At 42.7% G+C, this 25,512-nt stretch overlaps 1 protein-coding gene and 1 long non-coding RNA gene across 8 annotated transcripts in view; one reads left to right on the forward strand and one right to left on the reverse strand.

Annotated features, from left to right (window-relative positions):
- Positions 1 to 25,512, forward strand: part of LOC100117840 (neuropeptide F receptor) — an 88,472-nt gene that overhangs the window by 50,194 nt on the left and 12,766 nt on the right. For 2 of the 5 annotated variants that reach the window (XM_031929897.1, XM_032599113.1), the window contains exon 3: positions 25,016 to 25,051. The exons of the other annotated variants lie outside the window; for them this stretch is intronic. In XM_031929897.1, the coding sequence (XP_031785757.1) occupies positions 25,016 to 25,051 (36 nt within the window). The remainder of the gene's footprint in view (positions 1 to 25,015; positions 25,052 to 25,512) is intronic. 5 annotated transcript variants of the gene reach the window in all.
- Positions 6,567 to 25,512, reverse strand: part of LOC103316180 — a 49,461-nt gene continuing 30,515 nt past the window's right edge. For all 3 annotated transcript variants that reach the window (XR_004227589.1, XR_004227590.1, XR_004227588.1), the window contains one exon: positions 6,567 to 6,676. This is a non-coding gene — a long non-coding RNA (uncharacterized LOC103316180). The remainder of the gene's footprint in view (positions 6,677 to 25,512) is intronic.

Here is a 25,512-nt window from a genome sequence, read left to right on the forward strand (position 1 = left end):
TTATACCTTACCAAATTAAATTTCATCCGTCAATAGAATCCTCCGGGGACGTACAACCGCATAAACCTATTATTTCGTACCTATATGTATCGAAACGAAAAAAGCTCGGGCCAAAGGGATTTTATTCGCTCGGCGAGCTTCTGATGCAAAGTAAATACGTTCATTTTCTCACTTTTCATCGTATCGCACGAGTGCGCTTATACATTTTATGCAATAAGCCGCTGATCGCACGACTGAATAAATTTCTTTCGCTTTTACGCTGAGCCAACTTACTCGCGTCTCTTTTTCGAGTTTATCTTTTCGACGATGTACCTATACACGTACACACGAGGAGAAGCTTTCCCGTATCACTTTCTATACGCGGCGGTCTGACCTGACTAAGATTGATTTCACAATCTATCAGCGGAATTCGTTAAACTTCTTATTTTCGACGCGAGAGAATTCTGTCGTGCGCGCGCGGTCTAAAAATAAAAGAAAAAGTCGCTCGAGAACGTGCTACGAGTTTATCACGGAATTATTTGCCCTTCCTTGTGTATTGCGTGCACTTTTAAAATATCCAATGAATTCATCGATTGCCACCTATAAGTACGCGTTGTGTACTAGAAATTTGTATGCTGTGTCGATAAAGCTTATTGAGTTTCAACTGCAGAAAGCAGTTTATTAAATTGCGATCCAGTCAGAATTTAATTATACAAAGCACGAGTGCAGAGTGAATTTCAAAAATGTACGCGAAAAATGTGAAAATTAGAGATCAGAGCTAACTACAGGAAAATAATTCAAGGTAAAAGGAGTCGCGACTCTAATCAGCGAAAAATCACGTCCTCGACAAGTTCGCCTAAGTAAGCGAAAGCGCACTCGCTTTGTCATGCAACGCGACGTTTCGCGGCGAGACATTTGGCAAACAACTTGACTGGTTCTCGCTCGCCAGCGCACTTTTTACGGAGATTAAAGTCAGCACTCGTTTCTCGAATTATTGCGCTGCCGCGGTGTGAGCTGAATCTCGTTTTCACGATTGCAAGTTCTTCAGAAAAATTCATAACTTTTAAGAATAATCTTTTTATAATAGAATTTATGAATGATCAATTCCGTTATAACTGTCAAATTTTCGAAAAATCCCACACTAGTCGAGAGATTAGACGATGTAAAAAACAGAAAAATAATTTAGCCGCAGCTCCGCAAGCTTCTCGTTTACTCAGGTCTTCGAGGTGGGTCCGAGCGGGAAAAGCTCTAGAGCTTGCAGAGTCGAGTGTCTCGCGGCCTTCGTTATACGCCGCGCGCGAACTTTCGCAACAGTCGACCCTTATCTCTGAGACTCCTCGAAGCTTCCCCGATGCGCCTTTTTTCCGAGCAGCTTGGCTCTGTCCTTTTTTCTCGGGGAAGCTGCCGCTTATTTTTTGCCGGTCGATAAAATTACGATATGACACTAGCGAAAGCAAATAGAAACAGTGGTTTCGTTGCTGAAAGATTATAACTCTTCAGCGTTATATGCTTTTCATTTTTCAATTATAAATAAGAGCTGCGCGTCTTGGGAAAAGATCCGATCCTTGAGCTTTCTTTCCACCGGCGGAGGTCGTAATTTTTTCTCTCCGCGGCACACACACACACACACACACACACACACACACGTATCTCTTACGCACGCGCGAATGCATTAAATCTTCGCAAACGTAACTCAAGCCTTACTGCTCGCTGAGATTTACATTTCCCCATAAATAACATACCTTCTTCAACAATGATATCCATCAAGATTATCTTTCATATTTATCACTCGCGCGTATACTCGCGTCATTTTTGCCAGGGAATACGAATGAAAAAAAAAGATGACATCGCTCGGCCGTCATCTACCATTCGATAAACCGAATCCATGAAACATTCGACCTTTTTTTTGGAACACTTATTTATGGAATCAACGTAGTTATACGAGTTGTCACGCAGTTGACTCGAAAACTTTATTAAACTCGACGCAAACGGATATAATAATAATCAGCGAAATTTTCAAACTGTCAACGCCAGGCTAATCTTGTTTGTGCGCTCATTGGTATGCGCGGTGACTTTCATCTTTTTAATTACGTGCTCGTTAAGCTCGAAGAGAAAAGTTTCGCGGCTGCTTCCTCCAAAAGTATTAACAAATTTTTCCGGGCTTTCCTTGACATATTGGAGCTTCGTATTTCTTATTTCGTGTGAGATTTATTAAACTTGAATTATCATTAAGTTTAGTATCTGAGGTCAGTATTTTTAATTTTGAAAATATTTAACGAATCACTGGAAAAATGAAGCGTAAAGCCTTGCAATTTCATCAATCGTCCAACAGTCGCAATAACTTTCGGCTTAACTTCTCCGGTATTACCGCAGGTGGATCTATGATTTTATTTTCTCACGTCAGTTTGTGGCACATCGCTGTTGTTTTCGCGGCCATCTGTGCTACGTTTATTGCTTGCGTGTCCACGGTTTAAGATGCGCCCGAAGCGGTTACAGCTCCCTCGGACTTCGCAATTTATTTTGAAATACTTTCTACGGCAAACACGTAGCTTACAATTTAATAAGCTATTTCTGTAACGTCTAAAAAATACAAATTAACAAAACTAAGTGGATAAATTGTTGAACCAACCAGTTTCCTAATACCTTTACAACGGAGTAAATCAACGGCCGTTCAAACATTTTCCTTCCAATCCCCTAAAACGTATTAAAGTAAGGTAAGCGTTATCCTTATACAGCCTGGACATACCAACGCAGAGAAAGCCGCCCACGAAAGCGTAAACAGCCTGAGTCATCGTCAGCTGTTTGCTACTGGACCCTATATGCGATCGCTTTACGCTTTTCAGCCTGGTGCATATGCGAGCAGGTATACCACTTCACTTCTTTCAGCGACTTGCCGCTTTTGAGGTTTTCTCTCGTACGTTATACTCTCTTGCGCTGCAGTTTACGTCGAACGCAGAGGCGACAAAGACGCTGACTTTGGAAGAATTTTGCGCGGTTTTACAGCTTTTTGAAAATAATTAGCCCTGTTATAATAGTTTACACGCGTGTTCTACTCTTCATTATAATTTAAAGGAAAAAGCTCTTAATTTTTTCAGCATTACAAAAATTTTAATTTCTATAAAATAATTAAAAAGTGAATATTTTGGATCTCACAACCCCAGATTAGGTGTTATCATCCGGATCGTACTTCCATCTAATGATTAGATGAACTATACATAACAAGCGCATACACATTTTTTAAATGTCTTGACTTTTTAAAAAACTAGACGGATATCCATGTGGATATCCATATGGAATATCCACATGGAATCCACATGAATCCATATAGATTATCCATATCGAAAATCCACCTGGATATCCAGGTATATATTTTCAACAGGGAACGTAAGGAAACAGGCGGGTGCGATATACAGAAATAAGAAGCGGGAGTATCAAAAGAATCTTATTAGGAGAATAGAAACAAACAGTCAAGGAAAATAACCCCCGCGAAATGTACAGAGGGATTAACGCCATCAGAAAGGGTTTTAAGAGTAGAGCGCAATTGATGAAGGACGAAAACGGGGACCTCGTAACAAATGACAACGAATTACTGTCGCTGTGGAAAAACTATTTCGATAAATTATTAAACGTGCACGAAAATAGCGAAGAATTTGGTGACGAAATTCACACTGCTGAACTCCACGTGGAGGAACCGAGATACCAAGAAGTGGAAGCCGCGATTAAAAAACTAAAAAACAACAAAGCAGCGGGAAATGACTCTATACCAGCTGAGTTACTCAAATATGGGGGCGTCGAGCTTACTTTTAAAATCTATAAACTAGGAAAATAAAATAATATAATAAAACTAAATCTGGAAAAATGAAACAATATCCGAAAATTGGAAGAAATCTATCATTATACCGATTTTTAAAAAGGGGGATAACACAGACTGCTGCAATAATTATAGGGGTATCTCACTTTTAGCAACGTGCTTGCAAAAGTTCTGTCACACGTAATACAAGCTAGACTCACTCCATTTCCGAAAGATATAGTAGGAGATTATCAGTGCGGATTTCGGTACAACAGATCGACGAGCGATCAAATGTTTACCATAAGACAGTTAGAGAAAAGGTGGGAATTTTGCGAAACCATACACCAACTATTTATAGATTTTAGAAAAGCGTACGATTCTATTAAGCGTAGCAAAATGTATCAAATTCTCGTACTTATCGGTGTAAGTTTTCCAAAAAAACTCGTGAGATTGATTCAAATATGTCTGAACGGAAGCACGGGAAAGGTCCGAGTAGGCGGTAATGTATCAGAACCCTTCACGATACGCGATGGTTTAAAACAAGGGGATGGGCTCTCTACGGTGCTGTTCAACTTAACGTTAGAGTATGTCTTTAGAAAAATGCAGGTTAGCCAGCTGGGCGCACGCTTAATGGAACAACGTAGATACTAGGCTACACAGATGATTTGGATATACTGGGGGATTGTAGGGAAACGGTAGCAAGAAACGCGGCAATCCCCATAAAAGCGGCGGAGTATACAGGGTTAGAAGTGAGTGAATCAAAAACAAAGTACATGATTGTGGATAAACTAGGCATCTGCAGAGGGGAGGGAGATCTCAGAGTTGGGAATTTCACTTTTGAAAAGGTTAGCGAATTCAGGTATCTGGGTACGACCATAAATGATAGAAACGTGATTAATGTCGAAATAAACAAGAGACTACATTCGGGTATGCTTGCTTCTACGCCGTGAGTAATTTATTTAATTCGAGGCTGTTGTTTATAAACGTTAAAATAAGAATATACATCTCTGGGCGGGAAACTACAGGCTCTCACTAAGCAGGCGGACAACCGTTATAGGATATTTGAAAATAAAGTCTTGCCAAAAATATACGGGCCGAAGAAAGATGAGGAAACCGGGGAATGGAGGAGACTACACAATGATGAGTTACAGAATCTGTACTCGTCACCAAATATTAACAGAATAATAAAATCACGCAGATTGGGGTGGGCAGGGCACGTAGCGAGAATGGGAGACGACCGTACGGCAGCGCGTGACATGAAGGGCAGGCCGATGGTAACGCGACCTCTAGGTAGACCTAGGCGCAGATGGGAGGACAACGTAAAAGCGGATCTATTAGAAATAGGACGGATGGGTGTCGATCGGAGGGGTGCATCTTGGGTGGGGTTGACACAAGACAGGACAGCGTGGAAGGCTTGCGTGGATGAGGCGATGAACTTTCGAGTTCCAAATGCCACTTTAAAAAAAAAATACGATTTGTCGAATAACACCATATCCGCTCGCATGCGCTGTACGCGATAAATTTTGAACGCTCGTGTCGCAAAAAATAAATAAAAACACGCGCACGCCTGTATATTTAGCGCGGCAATACGTCAGGTTCATAATAACAAAGCAGGACAATGTAGCAGGGCCGCGTTTTTAATGGATAGTGTGTGTGGGGCATTACAGTTGTGCAAGCTCTAATTTAAAAGTTTACGACCGCGCGATAATGGCGGACTTTTTTCACATCTCCAGTATGTGTCGCCTCGTATATAAACTGTTCGGAAAAATTCTCGTCGTTAAACTCGGGAAAATTTTTCTCGTGTAAAGCTCTCTCTTGTTCGTCTGATGAGTATATTTATCTCGTGCGTCAAAGCAAATGAAAATTTGAAAATTATAACAATATACCAGGTATACGTGTACGGATATATCGTTTATCGGCTCGTCGAAGCGTTTTTTAGCGCGGCGTGATTCCCGAACGAGAGCCGCGAAGCAAAGCGCAATAAAGAGTGCCCCGAGAGTCGTTTCGATGTCCAAACAAATCGAGCCCATAGAAATCAATCATCCTAGCTCGTGTATTGGTATATGCCAAAAACTCGTTTCGACTAGACTGCGCTTACCCCGCCCCGGGGCATTTTCTCTATTTTTCCCGCAGCGTGTGCGCTTTTCAATCGAGGTACACGATCAAAAAAAGGGTTAATTCACCAGTTTGTCTTATTTTTCTTTATCGCGATTTAACGCCCGAAAATTCAATATTTTATAAACTTTTTTACGAGAAACTAAATTCCTCGTTTTTCTCAGTTAGCTTCCAGCAGTGTGTCTCCTGTAAGCGTTTACACGTCGTGTTCCGCGTCGTGTAAACGGCCAAATGAAATCTACGCGAAAACTTGAGCCGCGCGTTTTTCTCTTGCTCAGCACAAACAAGCGCAGTGTAGCGTCGCTCTGTCGTTTTAAATATAACTTACTAACCCATATGAACTCTCTGCTCTGTCTTCCTGAAATCGTATAATACGGCTAACGAAGAATTTGCAAAACGATTCAAATGAACTTTTTACTTTCATGTGTAGGTGCTTACGAAAAAGTACTTGTAAAAGCTCTATATGTATACCGGCTTTCAGCTATACGGGAGTCGGCCGTATAGAGCGAATACTCTCGTCGGCAACAAAAATTAACGGAAATTTTTCATCTCTCTTCTAGTCGGTCTTTTTTGCACCGATTCGATTCACTATGCGATACAGCTGTCTAGAGTCGCGCGAAATTCGCTTATAAGCCGTTTCAACGCCGGGTGAAGGAGATTTGCTTTTCGAGGCCAGGTAAAATTGGCAGCGACGCTTTTCTCCTCTCTTTTTACTGCGACGATTCGGAGCAGCCGGGCACCTGGCTCTGATTCCCGGTGTCGCTTTTCTGCGTATCGGGATACGGCTTATAGCTGAAAAACGAAACATGTGCTACTATAAAAATTTCGTGTGAACGTTATATCGTGAAAAGCGATGAAATTTGCAAAGAAAAAGGAAATTTCTGTCAATCGCTTCATTATAATCAAAAAACCTTTCCACCAGCACCAAACAAGTTATATACATTTATCTTGTCTCTCGTGCGACGACGTTTCACGATACGGCGTATAAGCGCCACGACAAACCCTTCCAGTCCCACGGGTATACGGCAGAGGTATCAATATAAACTTCGTCCAAGCCAAAACACAACAGCAAATCACGAGCAAATCCCAATGAACCCATTCCCAAACAATCTCTCCTCATCGTCGTCCGACTTGTAACACAGGGCAAACTTTTCCCTCGGCAAAAACACGTACGGAGAAACTCGGGTCGAGAAAGAGAGACAAAACACAACGAAGCATAAAAGTCGCAGGTCGGTTTTTTGCCCGCTCGCGCTATCCCTCCGCGCTAATTACATTTGACATTTTAATACCGGCGTGGCTCTCTCGGAGGTACGCGATAATTAGCCCGTTTTTTTACCGGGGATGCGCAAGGCCTCGTGTATAATGGAGGCAGAAAAGTCGCCGTTGATTTCCTTTCATTGCGATGCTTAATCGCGGCTCGATGTTCGCTGCTCTTTTTTGCTCTCGGTTTTGTAGCGTAATTTTTCGCTTTAGTATTGATGGTTCACGACGCTGCTGCTGAAAACAGAGCTTGCGAGCGAAACTATGCGATTGAAACGTCAAAGGAATAAAATAAGATGTAGAAAAGAACGTTGACAGAATATTTGCTCAGTCGGACGACCTAACAACATCCCTTTGCGGAGTAAACCCTCTGCTCAACAATTTACACGAGCGAAAGCGCAAAGAATCAAGGCAAAGGCCAAATAAAATCGCGGAAGTTCGCAGGAGAGGGCAAAAAATCTCTGTCAACGGAGCAAGTCTCATTTGTCGCGAGGCTGACGACGGCAATGTCGCGATGACTTTACTCTCGGGATGTTCGTGTTAATAAAGTGCGCGTTAAAAGAGTGCAAAATGGAGGACATGCAAATTTTTCTGTTTTCCACGCCGAAGCATATGCATTATGCATGTTTTTTCGTGTGAGAGCTTCGCCGAAGCTTTCGAAATTTCGAGCTGTCGAGATTTTGTTTGCTTTGAGGATAATACTTGTCCGGTATTTTAGCAGTGTCGACGTTTCCGAAAAATAAGTCTATACCACTATTTTTATATATAGGTCGATGAGAAAATTTAAAGTAATTTGGTCAAGAGAATGCAAGTAGAAATCTGCCGTCAACGAGTAGGTAAAAAATTTTGAAAACTCGACGAGCTGAATACTCTTCCATAAAAGTCTCGTAGCTATAACTTTAGGAAATTGCATTCGAAGCAACTTTCTTGAGCGCTGTATATGACGCAATATAATAAGCACATTCCATTTCTCGCAAAAATGAGAAAGACACATCAGTATAGAGGACGTAGGCCGTTCACCCTCGAAATTCATACAACTAAATGATTCGTTGGAAGAGGTCTTCCCATTCGCGTCGACGTATACACCGATATTTACGAGACGAAAAGAATTCGTGGAATGCGAATGACTCGACGTGTCCAGACGTGTGCTTTCATATTTCTGAAAGCTCGAAAAGACTTCGATGAAAATTTTACGACGACCGGCACGCAGAGAGCCGAGGCTGTTCATTTTTATCAGGGGGATGTTATTGTCGGGGCTCTTAGGGGTTTATTTTGTTGCGAAAAACAAAATAAAACCCTGAGTATAGAAAACAAAAGGTGTTTTTTTTTTGTTTATTTATTGTATTAATGAAACACCTTACAAGGAGCACAATCGTTCTCTAATATAAAAATCAATACCCAATCAAAAGTTTAACAATTCCTCGGCGCTTGATAACGACGCGTCATTTAACTGAGTATACATTGCACCGTCCTTCAGACGCAAGAAAAACAGAGCTCTCGCCCATGAAGAGAAAAAAACATCTATTGAATCCATACCTCGCTGCAATAGGATCGGCTTTACTCCGAGGAATAATCTCTTCTCTCGAAGATCGCGCGACCATCGTATTTTTAATTGTTCCCTCGGAAAAGGAAAAAGGAGAGATACATAATGAAACGCCAGGGGATAAAAACGTCGGCATTGTTCAGGCACTTCGCGTGATGTCATAGCTATATATACACTGTATGCTGTTAAGGAAAATTCCTCGACATTGTATCTAGAATATTCGACGACTGGCGCAAGCGCTTAAGCGAGTATGTATAATGTATATATGAAGGTGTGTATAGATATGTAAACATGAATGTTTTTTTGGACGATAGGCTCGGCGCGAGCATCAAGCGACACGATAGGCAGTTCTAGTCTGGCCCTCGATATATATGGGTGATATTTTCGGAAGCCCTCGAGTATGTTAGACTAAGAGGTGGAGAGTGCTTTGTTGAGGTCATCTCTCTTGTAACTACAATAAACTCTATTATAACTACACTGCGTCTATTTTACATTTTACTCTGCTCCTATAATCCTTAACATATGCATATAGAGACACCCTATGGCGCAAGTCGAGTGGGACAGTCAGCGCAAGCTCCCGAGGAGCTTTATTGCGGTGCCCTTTACTTTTTTCTCCATTTTCCACTATTTCTTCGGCTTTCGTTTTTTTCCCACGACGGGGACTCATAGTTTTCGTCGTTATCGTCCTTTGAAGAGCATTGAAGCGGAAAGCTCCGCTTTTTTCCGTTGCCTACGAATGTCGGATAAACATCCGAACGGATCTTCTCTATCTGCCACGAAGCTCCCCTTCAAAGAATTAAAAACAAAATTGTCGCATTCTCCATACAAAAAACTTTCCACGAAAGACGAGCGAATGATGCTAGCGCGTCAAAACGATAATCGCTTCCCAAATCGGCCCCTTGTGCGGCTCCCAGAGAGGGAATTGCGGCGAATTTGTTACCAGCCACAATAACAACAATAACAACTTCTTTTCTCTCCTCGAGATCCTTTCTCTTAATCTCCGGCCGTAACTCCCCGTCTTTAGCACACAAGCGCCTTTTTCCCGGCATCCCCTCCTGGCTTAGCTCGTTCTCCGTCTGTGCGGAGACCTTACTCGTCGCCTTCATTTTTCTCTTCCGCGCTGATTTCGCAGTCGCGAGTTTTTACGCTCGTTTGTCCTCCCGCGACTACGGCCGGGAGCTTTTTGCGCGATCATATTTATGAGGGGCTCGGCCGGTATAAGCGAGAGAAGGACAGGATGAGCGGGACGAGGGACACTTAATTCCTGTTTGTTAATTTCGCGGGTCATAAATATCGCGCGCGCCGGCTGCGACTTAGCCGAGGTTTCTTGTTTCTGACTTTTCTCAGCGAAAGAGCTGAAGAAAATGCTCGCTTGCGCGCGGATTAGCGCGATTTTTATTCCTTGACGGAATACTTTATGCTACTAGGATGTAGAGGTATTTTATGGTAAGTGGGATGCTTGCGATTATGAATTCAGCGACATGATACTTCGTACTATACGAAAGGTAGGATACTGCACACACGCTACACAAAATCGTCGCAATTGAACAGGACGTGCACACACAGCGTCGTCGTAAGTCCTTGTCGTATACACTTCAAGTCCCAGTAGGTCGACTGCGAGAATTCTATCTGAACTGCAGCAGCTGCACAGCCCCCAAAGCTGCGTCTTACTGCGGTCGTCGTATTCCCACATCGCTTCAGTCAACCAGTAGTATATACCTGCCTTCGTCGGTTTTGGATCTTGCGGCTGATATCTTTCTACTTATCCGCTCGACGCAGCAGCTCAAAGGACGAGAGAGAGAGAGAGAGAGAGAGAGAGAGAGAGAGAGAGAGAGAGAGAGAGACTCACGGTTCATTCTTATTAATTAAAGGGGACTTCCGGCTCGTTACCTTCGACCCCTTCACGACGGGCTTATATTATATATATATATATATATACACGCACACACACACCCGCTGCCAATGCTGTTGCTTACCTCGCAAAGACGGAAAGCGATTAGAGTAGTTGGTGCTGCGGTATAGTATCTAATTGAGAGCCGAGAGGTTGAATTACGTGCGTGGGTAGCAAAAATTTATCGAGCGCGTTTATGTCGCCGTTACCTCGCTTGATCCGCTCGGAGATTGGGAGCACCTTGTGTATATCCAGTTGGGTTTGTTTGTTTGGGCGCTAGGTCGTTATCTCGACACGATTTTACGGGAGGCATTTTTTTTGTTGACGGTTGTTCGTTGTTAAATTTTATCGCGTATAAGAATGGGCCGTCCGCAGAGGGTTCTATAGAGTTCATAGATCGTATGATAGGAATCGTTATCTCAACCAACGCGAAGAAGATTATCTGTAATGAAAGCTCCTTTGCCTTGGTATTACAGTGATTAAGGTCAGTCTTGATTGATAGTCGATGGCAGAAATCGACAAATCTGTCAGGAGCTATTGGTGCTTGATTTTTTTATGCTTTTCAACACTCTTCAATTACGACAAGTCTGACAAGAAAGGAACTCAACCTCTTCCAAATAAGTCATATTATTACGTCTAAATACTATAGCTACGAAAGCGTTTGCAAAAGAAAGCACCGTAAAAGCCATGAACCATACAGCCGGCGCACCGCAGCTGTGATTGCACTCCGGTGCGCACACACAACACATGCTCGTAAAATATTTGCAATGCACGCTATACTCCTGTGCTACTGTCTCATCATTCTACTACATCGCGCCTCTTCCTCTTTCTCCGCTGTTCGCCAGTACAGCGAGAGAGAGAGAGAGAGAGAGAGAGAGAGAGAGAGAGAGAGAGAGAGAACTAGAGGCCAAATCCCCGAACTACACCACCACGCAGCAAGTTGGTCGCTGTGAACTTGGCGAATCCTAACCTCTACATTCGCCCAGCTATTCTACACGTCCCACAGGAAAGCGACAGCATCGTCGCGTGTACCTTGTACGAGCGCTTCCTGTTCTTGGCACTTGCAGAAGAAGAACCGGAGACGCGGAGGAGGTATGCAAGAGAGGCTATAGTCACACGAAATTGTGGCTATGTCACGTGACTAAGCGTCGAATAAAAAACACGTGGGGGGACTGTGCGGAAACATGTGTTGTGTGACGGCTTGCGTGCAACTGAGATCAAGATTAAATTAATTGGGCTTCTGTGTGCTCAAAAGGGGGACGCTTTGCTGAGAGGAATGTGCTAAGAGATGTTAATTTCTATCGTTAATTCGAGACACTTTATCGCTATCGGATCAAATGCGGGCTTGTTTGGAAGTTTGTGCTCGACCGTTAGATAAGCTTAACGTTGAGGTGAATGATGATGGTGAAAGTAGATGAAATTATGAGAATTGACTTTATATGGTAATGCAGACGATGTCCATACAAGGGCTCGATAAATTTCTTGATATTACCATGTATGCGCTATCTCCGAATTACGAATAATTCGCTGTAAGCGATTTATCAACGGAAACATCTACCACAAACTCCGCGGTCGTCTCTAATTATCTCACCTCGTAGAACAGAATTTAACCAAACCTATATAATCCATGAAGATTCCAAGTTTAATTTTCGCGCTATCGATGAACAGTAGTTTCTCCTATTCGCCTCGTCAATCGTAACCTTAGTTTGAATAATTTAAACGTCCTACGCTTCGCGAGTCTGATGGAACAGCGAATTACTAATCTCCAGTCGCAGTCGCTTCTATATATTATGTCCAAGCACCAGAAGCCCATCAGCAGTACCTCGATTACCGATTTCTCGGGTGCACCTTGCCGATCGCGGTTTGAGAGCTCAAGGGTACACGTGACCACGATCGATCGCATTATCGCCAATGGCTAACATGTAACATGCGCTAATCGTCGGGCTGTAGCTCTCTCTCGTAATGGACTTTATAGCACCCGCGCGGCGGCAGAATCTAATATAAAACTGGCATGCGATAGCTAATTCCTATCCAACGCGCGCTAAGATCCGATTGGTTTTGCTACTGTTGGACTATCTATATGGGCTACTTGGCGTTGCATTCGCTAATAATAGGGACAGTTTTTTGAGTATCTAGAACTAAATCTTTCGTTGCGAAGATATCTTTGATTTCGTAAAATATTACGAATTTCGTGAGAAAATACGAGGTATGCTTCAGAACTGGCAACGAATCGGCATAGGTATTCGAAGAATTTCCCTGAAATGAATCCACTCGGTGCTTTACATGTCAATACTATTCGAGTATAAGTTTACATCGTAACGCAGCCTTTGACAAAGCCAGCTTTGCATTTTGAAAAGCTCAATTCCTCAAATTAACATCAGGTATTCCTAGCGTTCGTCCAATATCTGATGAAACTTTCTGCTTTAAAACGCGAAACGAATTTTTCCTTCGTTCCTTTATTCGATTTTTTTTTACATGGCATTTGGAACTCGAAAGTTCATCGCCTCATCTACGCAAGCCTTCCACGCTGCCCTATCTTGTGTCAACCCCACCCAAGATGCACCTCTCCGATCGACACCCACCCGTCCTATTTCTACTAGATCCGCTTTTACGTTGTCCTCCCATCTACGTCTAGGTCTACCTAGAGGTCGCGTTACCATCGGCCTGCCCTTCATGACACGCGCTGCCGTACGGTCGTCTCCCATTCTCGCTACGTGCCCTGCCCATCCCAATCTGCGCGATTTTATTATTCTGTTAATATTTGGTGACGCGTACAGATTGTGTAACTCATTATTGTGTAGTCTCCTCCATTCCCCGGTTTTCTCATCTTTCTTCGGCCCGTATATTTTTCGCAAGACTTTATTTTCAAATACCCTAAAACGGTTGTCCGCCTGCTTAGTGAGAGCCTACGTTTCGCACCCGTACAGAACCACCGGCAGTATTATTGTCCTGTATATTCTTATTTTAACGTTTTTAGACAACAGCCTTGACTTAAGTAAATTACTCACGGCGTAGAAGCAAGCATTACCCGAATGGAGTCTCTTATTTATTTCGACATTAATCTCGTTTCTATCATTTATGGTCGTACCCAGATACCTGAATTCGCTAACCTTTTCAAAAGTAAAATTCCCAACTCTGAGATCTTCCTCCCCTCTGCAGATGCCTAGCTTATCCACAATCATGTACTTCCTTTATTCGATTAGCTATGGAATTCTAGGAACCATACTAGAGTAAGACAGGAATTTGCGTGAGTGTAAACGTTGGTAGGTTCCAAAATGACGAATGTCTTAGATATGTACCCGGGCGCTATTACGCTTGTTATTACGATTGCAGGTGACAGTCGTAGAATAATTTATTTTAATACGGGGTACGATTAAACTTAGAAGAGCTTGCATATAATCCAATCGTAAAATGGTCTAGCAGTCGTTTTCTGGATCGACGAATATAATTGCTTTGCTCCAGGTGGAATTTGATCGTTTCTATAGTTATTATGGAATTTTAGATGTAATAATTTGTCAGGTGTATTTGTTTAAGCTTTGATACAGCATTAGCTACGAAAAGCAGTCCAGCCTCTTTACGTCTCTTTACGAAGATGCATATAAATAAAGAAACGACCGCAGCTTTTTAGCGCGGATCTCGTGAATCACGTTCTTGGAATGTGCGCAGTTAATTTCGCGGTCTAACGGCGTCGGAGAATCGAGTCTGGAATAAACTCACGCTTTACTGGACCGTCAAGTGAGTCTGCGGTTGTAAACTGAAAACCGAGTGAGCAACTTGGGATGGAACATTATATTTGCTGCTTGGATATACTGACTCACCACAAAAATAATTATGCGATAATACCGATAATCGTTTGCTTTATTTCAAACATTAATCTAGCAAAAATCAGAGCTAATATATATCGACCGATGTGAAACTACGTCAAAGCATCAAACTCAACGACAGACGAGAAGAAAAATACAGAGCCGCGCGAACTTTCAAGCGCAGCACTGCAACGAGCAAGCTCGGCCCCGTTATTTTCTCAACACTTCGCATCAGACGGCAAAGCTCTCGCGACTAGACGGCGAACTTCGGAAAAAGAACTCACAGGGAATTTCGGGCAATTACTTAGTCTGCACTGGCCACGAATTCTCGCGGGAAATTTTACTAGCGTCGAGGATTAAAAGCCAGGAATTAAGCGCGCGACGTGGAGAGCCAGTATTTCAAAGCGTTGATTTGGAGCTGCAGCGAGCTGAGTTTTTCGCAAGGCTGTTATTAATTAAGGTCTCATTTTCGGGAGCTGAGAAATGCAGCGCACCTGAGAGAAAACAGCTGCTTGTCTTATTGCGTGGCACAGCTCGTTAGGGCTGTCTGTAATGATGCCGATGGGGGTGGATGTTTTGACGTTTACATTGCTTTGAATGTTATTCAACTCTCTGTAAAATAAAGTTGAATAGATACTTAATACGTCATTAACATTTCCGCTGTAAAAAAAAGAACGAGAAATGAGAAACAAAAGCAACGGAAACTCTCGCCTGAGCTTTATTCAGCGCTTGCCCGGGCAAACTTTCATAACGAACCATTCACATGGATGCAATACACACTCAATAAAGCTTCCCCAGCGGCATTGAATCCTCGAATCCGTTTCTAGCTCATAACCGTAACACGTATACCGATAGCTCGTCATGTTCCGCAAGCAGCAGCATAATCGCATTATATGCAGGCCCTCGATGCTATACATGTATACGGGGAGAGCGAGAGAGAGAGAGAGAGAGAGAGAGAGAGAGAGAGAGAGAGAGAGAGAGAGAGTAGCGCATTGTAACGGACAGAGAGTGTGTAGCGTTGCGCCAGCAGGGCCCGCTCGCTTGATAAACAGACGCGATTCGCGCATGGCTCTCGCTTTTCCTATCACGTGCTAGTAGCGCGCACTTCGCGGAATAACTTATCGCTAGATGCAAAGTGGTCCGGGAGAGATGAGATGGGAGGGATGCTCGCGCGCGGTGCACCGGTGTATGTTGTCAGATCGGCTTATTGATGCTGATGCAGAGAAGCATCGACGATCTTCGCTCTGGAAGATTGCGGTCGACTTTGCTATGGGGATGGGAGGACTTGATAATGGACGAGATTGAAAGGGACGTTGATTGTTGTGTGGCTGCAGCGTTTTTAATTGTGGCTTGTTAGAAAGTTGGCGATTGTAGGCTGTAGTGTATGAAAATGATGATGATTTTCAATTTTTTTCTTTTTGCTATGAACATGAGAGATCTAATGTGAAACAATTTCGTGTATTGTTAATGTTGAGGAGAATTTCCGGAGGACTCTGACACAGGTCATTTTGAATTTTGGCAAAACTATACACTGAGAGAAAAGAATCCTTGGCGCAAAGAAGAATTCTTAACTGTTAAGAAAATTGGATTAAAATATGGAGAAATCCAAGCGTCTTAACAGTTAGGTTTTCAGATTTTTGAATTTTCGTAACTTGCTTTCCATCGACGTAAAATCACTAGCACTTTATAATTATTTGTTTTCACTTCTTATTATCATTTAGTATCGCTCTAAGACTATTCGATGTTGAAAGATTATTTGCTGTTGCAAAATATATTCGAATGATAGCACGATAGGTATCATACGAATATAACCTTACACATAACCCCGCTTTTCTGTGTGCATGAAACTATCACAAAAGTATTTATGCATACAGAATCTTCGACTTCATCGAACAAGCCCTACGATATTTTAAATGTTGTGCATCAATATGCTTTCTTCCAGGTACGTAAAAAAAGCATATCACGCGTGAAATAGTATAAACGCATGTACGGGTCTCCGATTGCAGCCGACACGTTTCGACGCCTTGCGTACTCGCGTGCCGACGAGTCGCGCTGTTGCTGCACTCGGTCGATAAGTTTTTACTAATTAAATTCCTAAATCCTTAATAGTTAAGAATTCTTCTCTTACTATGAAGAAATTTTCGTTTGCAACAAATACATGAAAAATAAGCTGTGGTTAAGTCGCGAATCCTTTGCGACAAGGATTCTTTTCTCTCAGTGATAGTTCGTTAGCGTGAAAGCATTCCGCTTCAAACGGAAATTTGAAGTTTCGATTGTTAATACATTAACTTATAGTAGTCGACAGTTTAATTAGAAACTAATGGGAGTATTTTACGTTTTCCTCGCGAATCGCTGCAGTAACTCACAATTAGCAGCTACAAATACGTTTTCCTATGCACGGCTTCGCTATTTCTTTAACGATATTTAATTGAAGTACAACTGCGATCGGTAATTTCGAACCATATCGATTACATTTTGTGTATAACTTCTAACAGCGAGGTCTATTCACCTGAATTGAATATATTCAGCTTGTTTTGTCAACTTATTTCTCGAAGTCCAGAAATAGTCGAATTAAAGCGATGAAGAACTTAATAACAGTCACGATTATAATCATCTCGAAATACAACACCTCGTTATACCTTACACTCCCCTCTCTCTCTCTCTCTCTCTCTCTCTCTCTCTCTCTCTCTCTCTCTCTCTCTCTCTCTCTCTCTCTCTCTCTCTCTCTCTCTCTCTCTCTCTCTCTCTCTCTCTCTCTCTCTCTCTCTCTCTCTCTCTCTCTCTCTCTCTCTCTCTCTCTCTCTCTCTCTCTCTCTCTCTCTGAACAGCCGAATACTCTCATATAATCATGACTCCGACTATTTCTCAGTGGACAACTCATATTTCACCCGTCCGTCGTCTCCTGAAAGAAAGAACGTTCGAAAATACTTTGTGAAAAGAGCCAGCCAATCGTCGAGAAAAATTCAAGTTTCAAAGCTTATCTCCGACTTCAACCGAGCATCGTTTCTCAAACGAATTTAACAGCGCACTTGTCGGCTCACGATCTCTTCAGCTATAGTAATTCTATTTTCCAGCCGATAGGCCAGCGCGTCCTGGATAGATAAACTCCTCGAAACATAACGCGGTATTGCGGCGCTAAATAAGTATATGCTATATACCCGTGGATATAACCGATTTTTATCGTCGCGACAGCTTTTTTTCCCTGGCGAGCAAATGAACTTTCGTGCGACATACTGGTCGATTAAATTGCGCGGCTGATGCTCGTTTGTAAATGTAAAGTCCCGGTTCTTTATTTTAGAGCTTCGTACTCGTGCACGGAATCTTCGTACGCTGGTAGATCGAGGGAAATCGTAAAGGGATAATTTAGCTGTAGGAAAGTGGCTATGATGACGAACTTTTCTCGTATCATTACGTAATATTCTGTTTATTCGCATCGATAATATCTCTTTGAAGTATTAGATAGGTTAAGCGCTACTCGACATACCTCGCATTTCAGCATATGAAAGTTTTTTACGGATTTAATAAATTCAGAGAACTAATACTCTCAATACTTCAACGTTATCAGCTACAATTGCACAGTAAATCATCAGCGCGTGTATAACATAATTTTATAATAGAAACATCTGCAAAGCCGAAAGATTGTCGCAACAGAATAATAGGCTATAATCCTCGTCGGTTGCATATCATACCTATGCGTGCCAGGAATACATCGGAAAACCGCTTTTCCTTGTAACCTTGCGACGCAGAGAATTAAAAAAAAAAGAATAACAATCCAATTTGCAAAATATACAATCGCACACGAGCGATTCGCATTATCGAAGGCTTACGACTCTCGAAAGCTCGTATAACAAACTTGAATCGTATATGAATGCATTCGAATACGCGTCTCGGAGTTCATAGCAATCTCGAGAAAGAAGAGACTCACGCGTCTCTCATTCTTTCATGAAAATAAATTGTCGTAGAAATCTAATCACGCTGAAAGTCGCTTTGGGTTCAGAATCAAACATTAATTTGATTTGAAAGCCACATTAAAAAAATTAGTAATACTTGTGACAATTAATCGAATGTTTCGTTAAAATATTAAACCAAAAAGAAGAAATATCAGCGATTCTTATTGGGTCAAGGAGAAAGTCTCTCAACTCCATCCCAGTCCCACACAATTACATAGTCACAGCCGCGCGCATATCTAACCGGATCTAAGCTCGATCCAGATAGCCCTGTAAGCGCGTCAATTACGTATCTCAGTCTGAGATACGTCTCCCCCCCTTTTACATAACCGGCAACGATCCAACTCCAATCTGTATCCGCATTAGCCAGTCCGCGCCGCCGAAAATTGTGCGCTTTTTTATGCACTCTTATAAAAGCTCGCGCGCGTGCACTTAATGACTTCTGTTCGCGCACATATCAGGCAATGCCTATACCGAGCTGACGTGTAAAACTGATCGAGGAAAGGTCCGACGCGATTTCTCTCGGGAGGTCTTTCGCTGACGCGCTACGGGATCAAGGATTGATGGGGTTGAGTGGATTGACACGCTGCCCGCATTACGGGGGATGTATTTTTCGACTGCAGGGCAATTGCGCGTGTGACACATGCATGCGTCGTTCGCGTGGAAACAATGAAAAAATTGTTCTCCCATCTCGCTGGAGACTCGCTTTGTTGATGGTGAAACGTGCAAATTCTTCGAAATCTTCTGTTAGTTGAGAAAATTTGCGACTTTTTGGATTTTCTCATAAATCAGTTGGAAGAAGAAGAATCGAAAGCTCCAATAAACTCCACGTTCGAACAAATGAAGAGGACTGTATACCTATAGAACAAATGCAATCTTGTTTCGCAAAGCCAGGAAAAAAGTGCATCTGCAGAGAGGCTGCTAATTAAATGGGCTAATCTCATCAACTGTGCTCGGGCTATAAATACCCGACTCCTCTCGATCTATATTGAGCATCGGCAGCAGCAGCAGTCGATCGAGATTAAGCGTTAATCTATTTCGCTTCTGTCCGAAATCAATGTTCAGAGCCCTCGGCGTCCACTTTCGAATTACTTTCACCTCGTTTCTTATAACCCCCTCAAAGGTCAATCTCAAGGTTGACGCGGCTTTCGTGACAGCCTTTTTCCTCGCGCGCGAGTCGCAATCGTCGCCGATCTCCGAAACGCAATTACAGCTGTGTGTGTGTACCACACGAGCATACTCGTTGGTACTGCACTCTCACCAGCCCTTGATCGATATTTACGCGGGTGCACCAGCAGCAGCGGCGTGAAAAAGTTTTACGGTTCGATATTACACATTTAAAAATGGATGCAGCGTTGGGTGGAAATAAAATGACTCTCGCTCTGACTCGTGAGAATTCACGCGTGTGTACGGTTTGCGTGTAAAGAATGCGACCGATATGGAAATTCTCCTGTGTATGGCAGTTTGCGCAATTACATAAAGTGCCGCTCGTGCACGCGGTATATAATAATCGCGCGCGGAGGGCGGGGAAGAGAGAGAGAGAGAGAGGGGGGGAGAGAGAGGCCATTGAATCGCCGCCGGAAATATGATTATGAATGCGAGCGAGGAAGGTAGAGTGATTAATGAGTCGGTTATGCATGGGGGTATATGCTGTATAGGGAAGGCTGACGAGCAAAGAATAGACCGAGGGTTTGTTGTCCCCGCGAGCTGATCTTGTCGTCGTTTTGTGGGAGAAAGAGACGAATCGCGCGTGATGGGAGCTCTTTTCGCGAGGTTAATTGGCGAGGATTGATTAATTTTTCTTAGGCTCGCGGGATTTTCGTTGGCATGACGATTGCACCCCTGGTAGAAACGGTATCCAAGTTATTTGGAAGTTCTGAGGTTGTCAATCTCAGAACTTGGTAGTTTTCTTTGTCAGTTTTTGTTACAAGATGTAACGCTTTTTATCCTAGTTCTTTGGCAGTTTTTAGATTGAGTATTCTTAAATATTTTCTTCCGAAGAAAGTTGGTGAAATAATACGACTCAGGTGCACGTGGTTAATGTCGATTCGAGGTTAAAATTGGAAAATCATTACTAGCATGCTTGTATTTGAGCTTTTTTTTTTAATGAAAGTATATAGAATAATGATTTGCATGCGAAAAATCATCCGAAAAATTTCGTGCGACCGGGGACTCGAACCCGAGCTCTGCACAAGGATAGCCGCGCGCCTTAGCCAACCGAGCCAAGTAAACGTTGTCATTTGACCAACTATCTTGGGCATTACTTTTCAAAAATAGCTCGATCTAAGAACTGCCAAAGAACTAGGATAAAAAGCGTTACATTTTGTAACAAGAATTGACAAAGAAAACTACCAAGTTCTTAGCTTTTTCACCATTTTAAATCGGCCAATTTCTACCAGGGACTTTGATCAGATGATGAGATTCTTTTTTCCGGTTATCCTGCGAGTAATTATGTACGGAGAATCCTTTTCATTAATTCTTACATTCTTTCGTCATTGGGGTTTGAATTTTTTTTTTTACGTGGCATTTGGAACTCGAAAGTTCATTGCCACATCTACGCAAGCCTTCCACGCTGCCCTATCTTGTGTCAACCCCACCCAAGACGCACCTCTCCGATCGACACCCACCCGTTCTATTTCTACTAGATCCGCTTTTACGTTGTCCTCCCATCTACGTCTAGGTCTACCTAGAGGTCGCGTTACCATCGGCCTGCCCTTCATGACACGCGCTGCCGTACGGTCGTCTCCCATTCTCGCTACGTGTCCTGCCCATCCCAATCTGCGCGATTTTATTATTCTGTTAATATTTGGTGACGCGTACAGATTCTGTAACTCATCATTATGTAGTCTCCTCCATTCCTCGGTTTCCTCATCTTTCTTCGGCCCGTATATTTTTCGCAAGACTTTATTTTCAAATACCCTAAAACGGTTGTCCGCCTGCTTAGTGAGAGCCCACGTTTCGCACCCGTACAGAACCACCGGCAATATTATTGTCCTGTATATTCTTATTTTAACGTTTTTAGACAACAGCCTCGACTTAAGTAAATTACTTACGGCGTAGAAGCAAGCATTACCCGAATGAAGTCTCTTATTTATTTCGACATTAATCTCGTTTCTATCATTTATGGTCGTACCCAGATACCTGAATTCGCTAACCTTTTCAAAAGTAAAATTCTCAACTCTGAGATCTTCCTCCCCTCTGCAGATGCCTAGCTTATCCACAATCATGTACTTTGTTTTTGATTCACTCACTTCTAATCCTGTATACTCCACCGCTTTTATGAGGATTTCCGCGTTTCTTGCTACCGTTTCCCTACAATCCCCCAGTATATCCAAATCATCTGCGTAGCCTAGTATCTGCGTTGTTCCATTAAGCGTTGCGCCCAGCTGGCTAACCTGCATTTTTCTAACGGCATACTCTAACGTTAAGCTGAACAGCACCGTAGAGAGCCCATCCCCTTGTTTTAAACCATCGCGTATCATGAAGGGTTCTCATACATTACTGCCTACTCGGACCTTTCCCGTGCTTCCGTTCAGACATATTTGAATTAATCTCACGAGTTTTTTCGGTACACCGAGAAGTACTAGAATTTGATACATTTTGCTTCGCTTAATAGAGTCGTACGCTTTTTAAAATCTATAAATAGTTGGTGTATGGTTTCGCAAAATTCCCACTTTTTCTCTAACAACTGTCTTATGGTAAACATTTGATCGCTCGTCGATCTGTTGCGCCGAAATCCGCACTGATAATCTCCTACTATATCTTCCGCGAATGGAGTGAGTCTAGCTTGTATTACGTTTGACAGAACTTTATAGCACGTTGCTAAAAGTGAGATACCCCTATAGTTATTGCAGTCTGTCTTATCCCCCTTTTTAAAAATCGGCATAATGATAGATTCCTTCCAATTTTCGGGTATTGTTTCATTTTTCCAGATGGCACATACTAGTTTATAGATTTTGAAAGTGAGCTCGACGCCCCCATATTTTTGTAACTCAGCTGGTATAGAGTCATTTCCCGCGGCTTTGTTGTTTTTTAGTCTTTTAATCGCGGCCTCTACTTCTTGGTAGCTCGGTTCCTCCACGTGGGGTTCAGCAGTGTGAATTTCGTCCCCTAATTCTTCGCTATTTTCGTGCACGTTTAATAATTTATCGAAATCATTTTTCCACAGCGACAGTAATTCGTTGTCATTTGTTACGAGGTCCCCGTTTTCGTCCTTCATCAATTGCGCTCTACTCCTAAAACCCTTTCTGATGGCGTTAATCCCTCTGTACATTTCGCGGGGGTTATTTTCCTTACTGTTAGTTTCTATTCTCCTAATAAGATTCTTTTGATACTCCCGCTTCTTATTTCTGTAGATCGCGCTCGTCTGTTTCCTTACGTTAGAATACTCTTCGACGGTCCTATCGCTTCTATTTTGTAAGCTATCTAATTTAGCCTTTTTGCGCCTTTCAAACCAGAGTTCGCACTCTTCGTCAAACCATGGTTTGCTCTTTGGCTTTTTCTTTTTACCCAGTACTTTGTCCGCGGCCTCTTTTACCGTTTTTTCTATGTCCCCCCATAAGCTATTCGGTTCGTCATTCCCCTCCGGCGATGTGTTTGCTTCTTCAAGTGCCTGAAACCTGTTATTAATTTCTATCTGGTACCTAATTCGCTCTGTTCTATCTCGTAGTTTCTCAATATCGAAGCTTTCTACCTTGTTTGCTCGTTTACTATTTTGATTCGTTACTAGTCTAGCTCTTAATTTGGCTACTACTAGGAAGTGGTCCGAGTCGCTATCTGCCCCTCTGTAAGCCCTTATGTCAAGAACATTAGTATGACGTCTTTTTTCAATGAGGAAATGATCAATTTGGTTCTGTGTGGCCCCGTCCGGCGATGTCCACGTTGCCTTGTGTATGTTCTTGTGCTTAAAACACGTAGTTTTGATTATAAGATCTTTTCTCGCCGCGAAATTTATGACCCTAATGCCGTTATCATTGCTGGCTTCGTGCAGGCTTTCCTTCCCTATAGTAGGCCTAAACATTTCCTCCCTACCTATTTTAGCATTGAAATCGCCTAATACTATTCTTGTGTCGTAAGACGCGAACTGGTCGATTACCTGCTCTAAAGTTTCGTAATAGAGATCCTTAGCTTCTTCTTCTTTGTCCTCCGTAGGACAGTGTACATTAATAAATACATATCTATACCATTCACCTTCGATAATGATGTACGAGAGCCTATCATTGACGGATTTGAAACTTTTAACCGAATGTATGATGCTTTTGCTTACGAGAAATCCGGTGCCTAGAGATCCCCCACTCCCGGCCCCATACAGGTACGTGAAGTTACCCGATGCTAGTACTCCACTATCTTGCCACCGCGATTCCCGTATTGCTACCAAATCTAGATTGTACCTATCAGCTTCCTTTACGAGTTCTTTAAACGCACCTGCTCTGTATAGACTGCGAACATTCCAAGTTCCGACCCTTAAGTCCCTTTTGGTTCGGATTTGATTTTTTTGAGCCATGATGTTATGTTAAACCCGCGCGCTTCGGATCCTGTTCCGATCGCAGGTGAGTCCACCGTTCTAGAGGTGATAACCCCCATACCTCTCTAGAACTAAGTATGAGAGCTTTCCGACTTTGACGAGGACAGTGTCAATTCGTCGTCAGACACACTACGGTTTCATTCTCGCATCCTAACGCCCCCCTGCAAGGCAGCGCGCCTTCGCTGGCATCGTTACCGCGTAAGACCAGGTGACGAATCATTCTACACATCCCCTTTCGGGGCAGTTGTCATCGCTCCCGCATCCTCCTCGGCAGCAGGATTTTTGCCCATTTTTGTAATGTATGATGAAAGAGATAGATTGAGAGATAAGAGATAATGTGAAGTGTTTTTGTTGTTGTGGTGCTTCGTAGTGTTTCTAGATGAATGCGTTCGACAGTGTGGGCTCATCACACCCACGCCTGATCCTATCGGCTGTCCGCGACTGCTTATTCAATTTATTCGCAGCTAACCTCTTTCTCAGGGGCTGTTCCTCTATCCGCAACCTAAGGACGCGCTGTGTAGTGGTGATAGGCACCCACCCGTCCGATCTGGACGACAACGCCCAAGACCCGCTTAGGGTAGCGGCATTGTAACAGGGGGTTTGAGTTTGGAGAGATTAATAGCTTTCGTTGAGCTGGCTCAATGTTGAAAATTTAGTAGAAACATTTTATACAAAAATTATACTTTTCCATATACGAGAAAGCGGAGATCAGAAAGCGCTGAATCCAATGCACACGAAGCGTGAGAAAAATCCGCAAATCTTTGTTCTTCAAATTTAATATACAGAGCGAAACATGTCTTTCAACCAAACTCATGTATTATTGATGTAGCCGGAGCCGAGAGGGAAAGTCATAATGGAAGCGCTAAACAAAGAGGAAGAAAGTAGAGGAGTTACAGTGAGCGTCCTTTTCTTCATCGCTTTGATGTCCCATCGCATTACCTCCGTATCAACGTATGAATTGAAGATCCTCAAATTGCACATAATGATCTTCTTCTCGTATATCAAACCTGGATTAAATCCGAGCGAAACGAGTCTGCAGCAGATCAAAGAACGATTTTCCGTGAATGTTTACATTATACCGTCGATAAATATGTAAAACGTATCTGTTTATCATCTCATTGGAATAAAGTATAAACGATGGACTATTTACTTTTTTTTTGCAGATGCATTCAAGTTTCCGTAATCGACTTCGCTTTTTGGTGGGTACAACAACTACAGCTGAAATTTTCGCTTCAAAACGCTTAGCTAATAAATCACGCTTAATAAATGGTCGTATTTTGCGATTCGGCCCCTTCCCTAGCGTTTAGTTAAACTCGCGGATTGCGAGTATTGAATTAGCTCGCGTACAGCTAAATTGCCGTACTTATACTGCTTCATTAATCCATTCAAAATGCGCGCGCTTATCCATTTGTTCAGTGATTCAGGCGCAATTACACCCACCTATATGAATCCCTCACTGCAAATCATACTAATTATAAAGCTTTGTGTGTGTGTGTGTATTCAAACAGAGAGCTGATTTAGGGATTTCGCGTTTACGCACTTTGAATGTTCTAATAGTCTTCATTGCGTAATGAGTATACTCGTGCGACGGTTAAAACGACGTAAAATCCAGCGGGTATACTGATTGTAATTATGCAACGTCATGCTACGTCTGACCATA

This window comes from Nasonia vitripennis, chromosome 4, assembly GCF_009193385.2.
Source record: "Nasonia vitripennis strain AsymCx chromosome 4, Nvit_psr_1.1, whole genome shotgun sequence".
Classification (NCBI taxonomy): domain Eukaryota; kingdom Metazoa; phylum Arthropoda; class Insecta; order Hymenoptera; family Pteromalidae; genus Nasonia; species Nasonia vitripennis.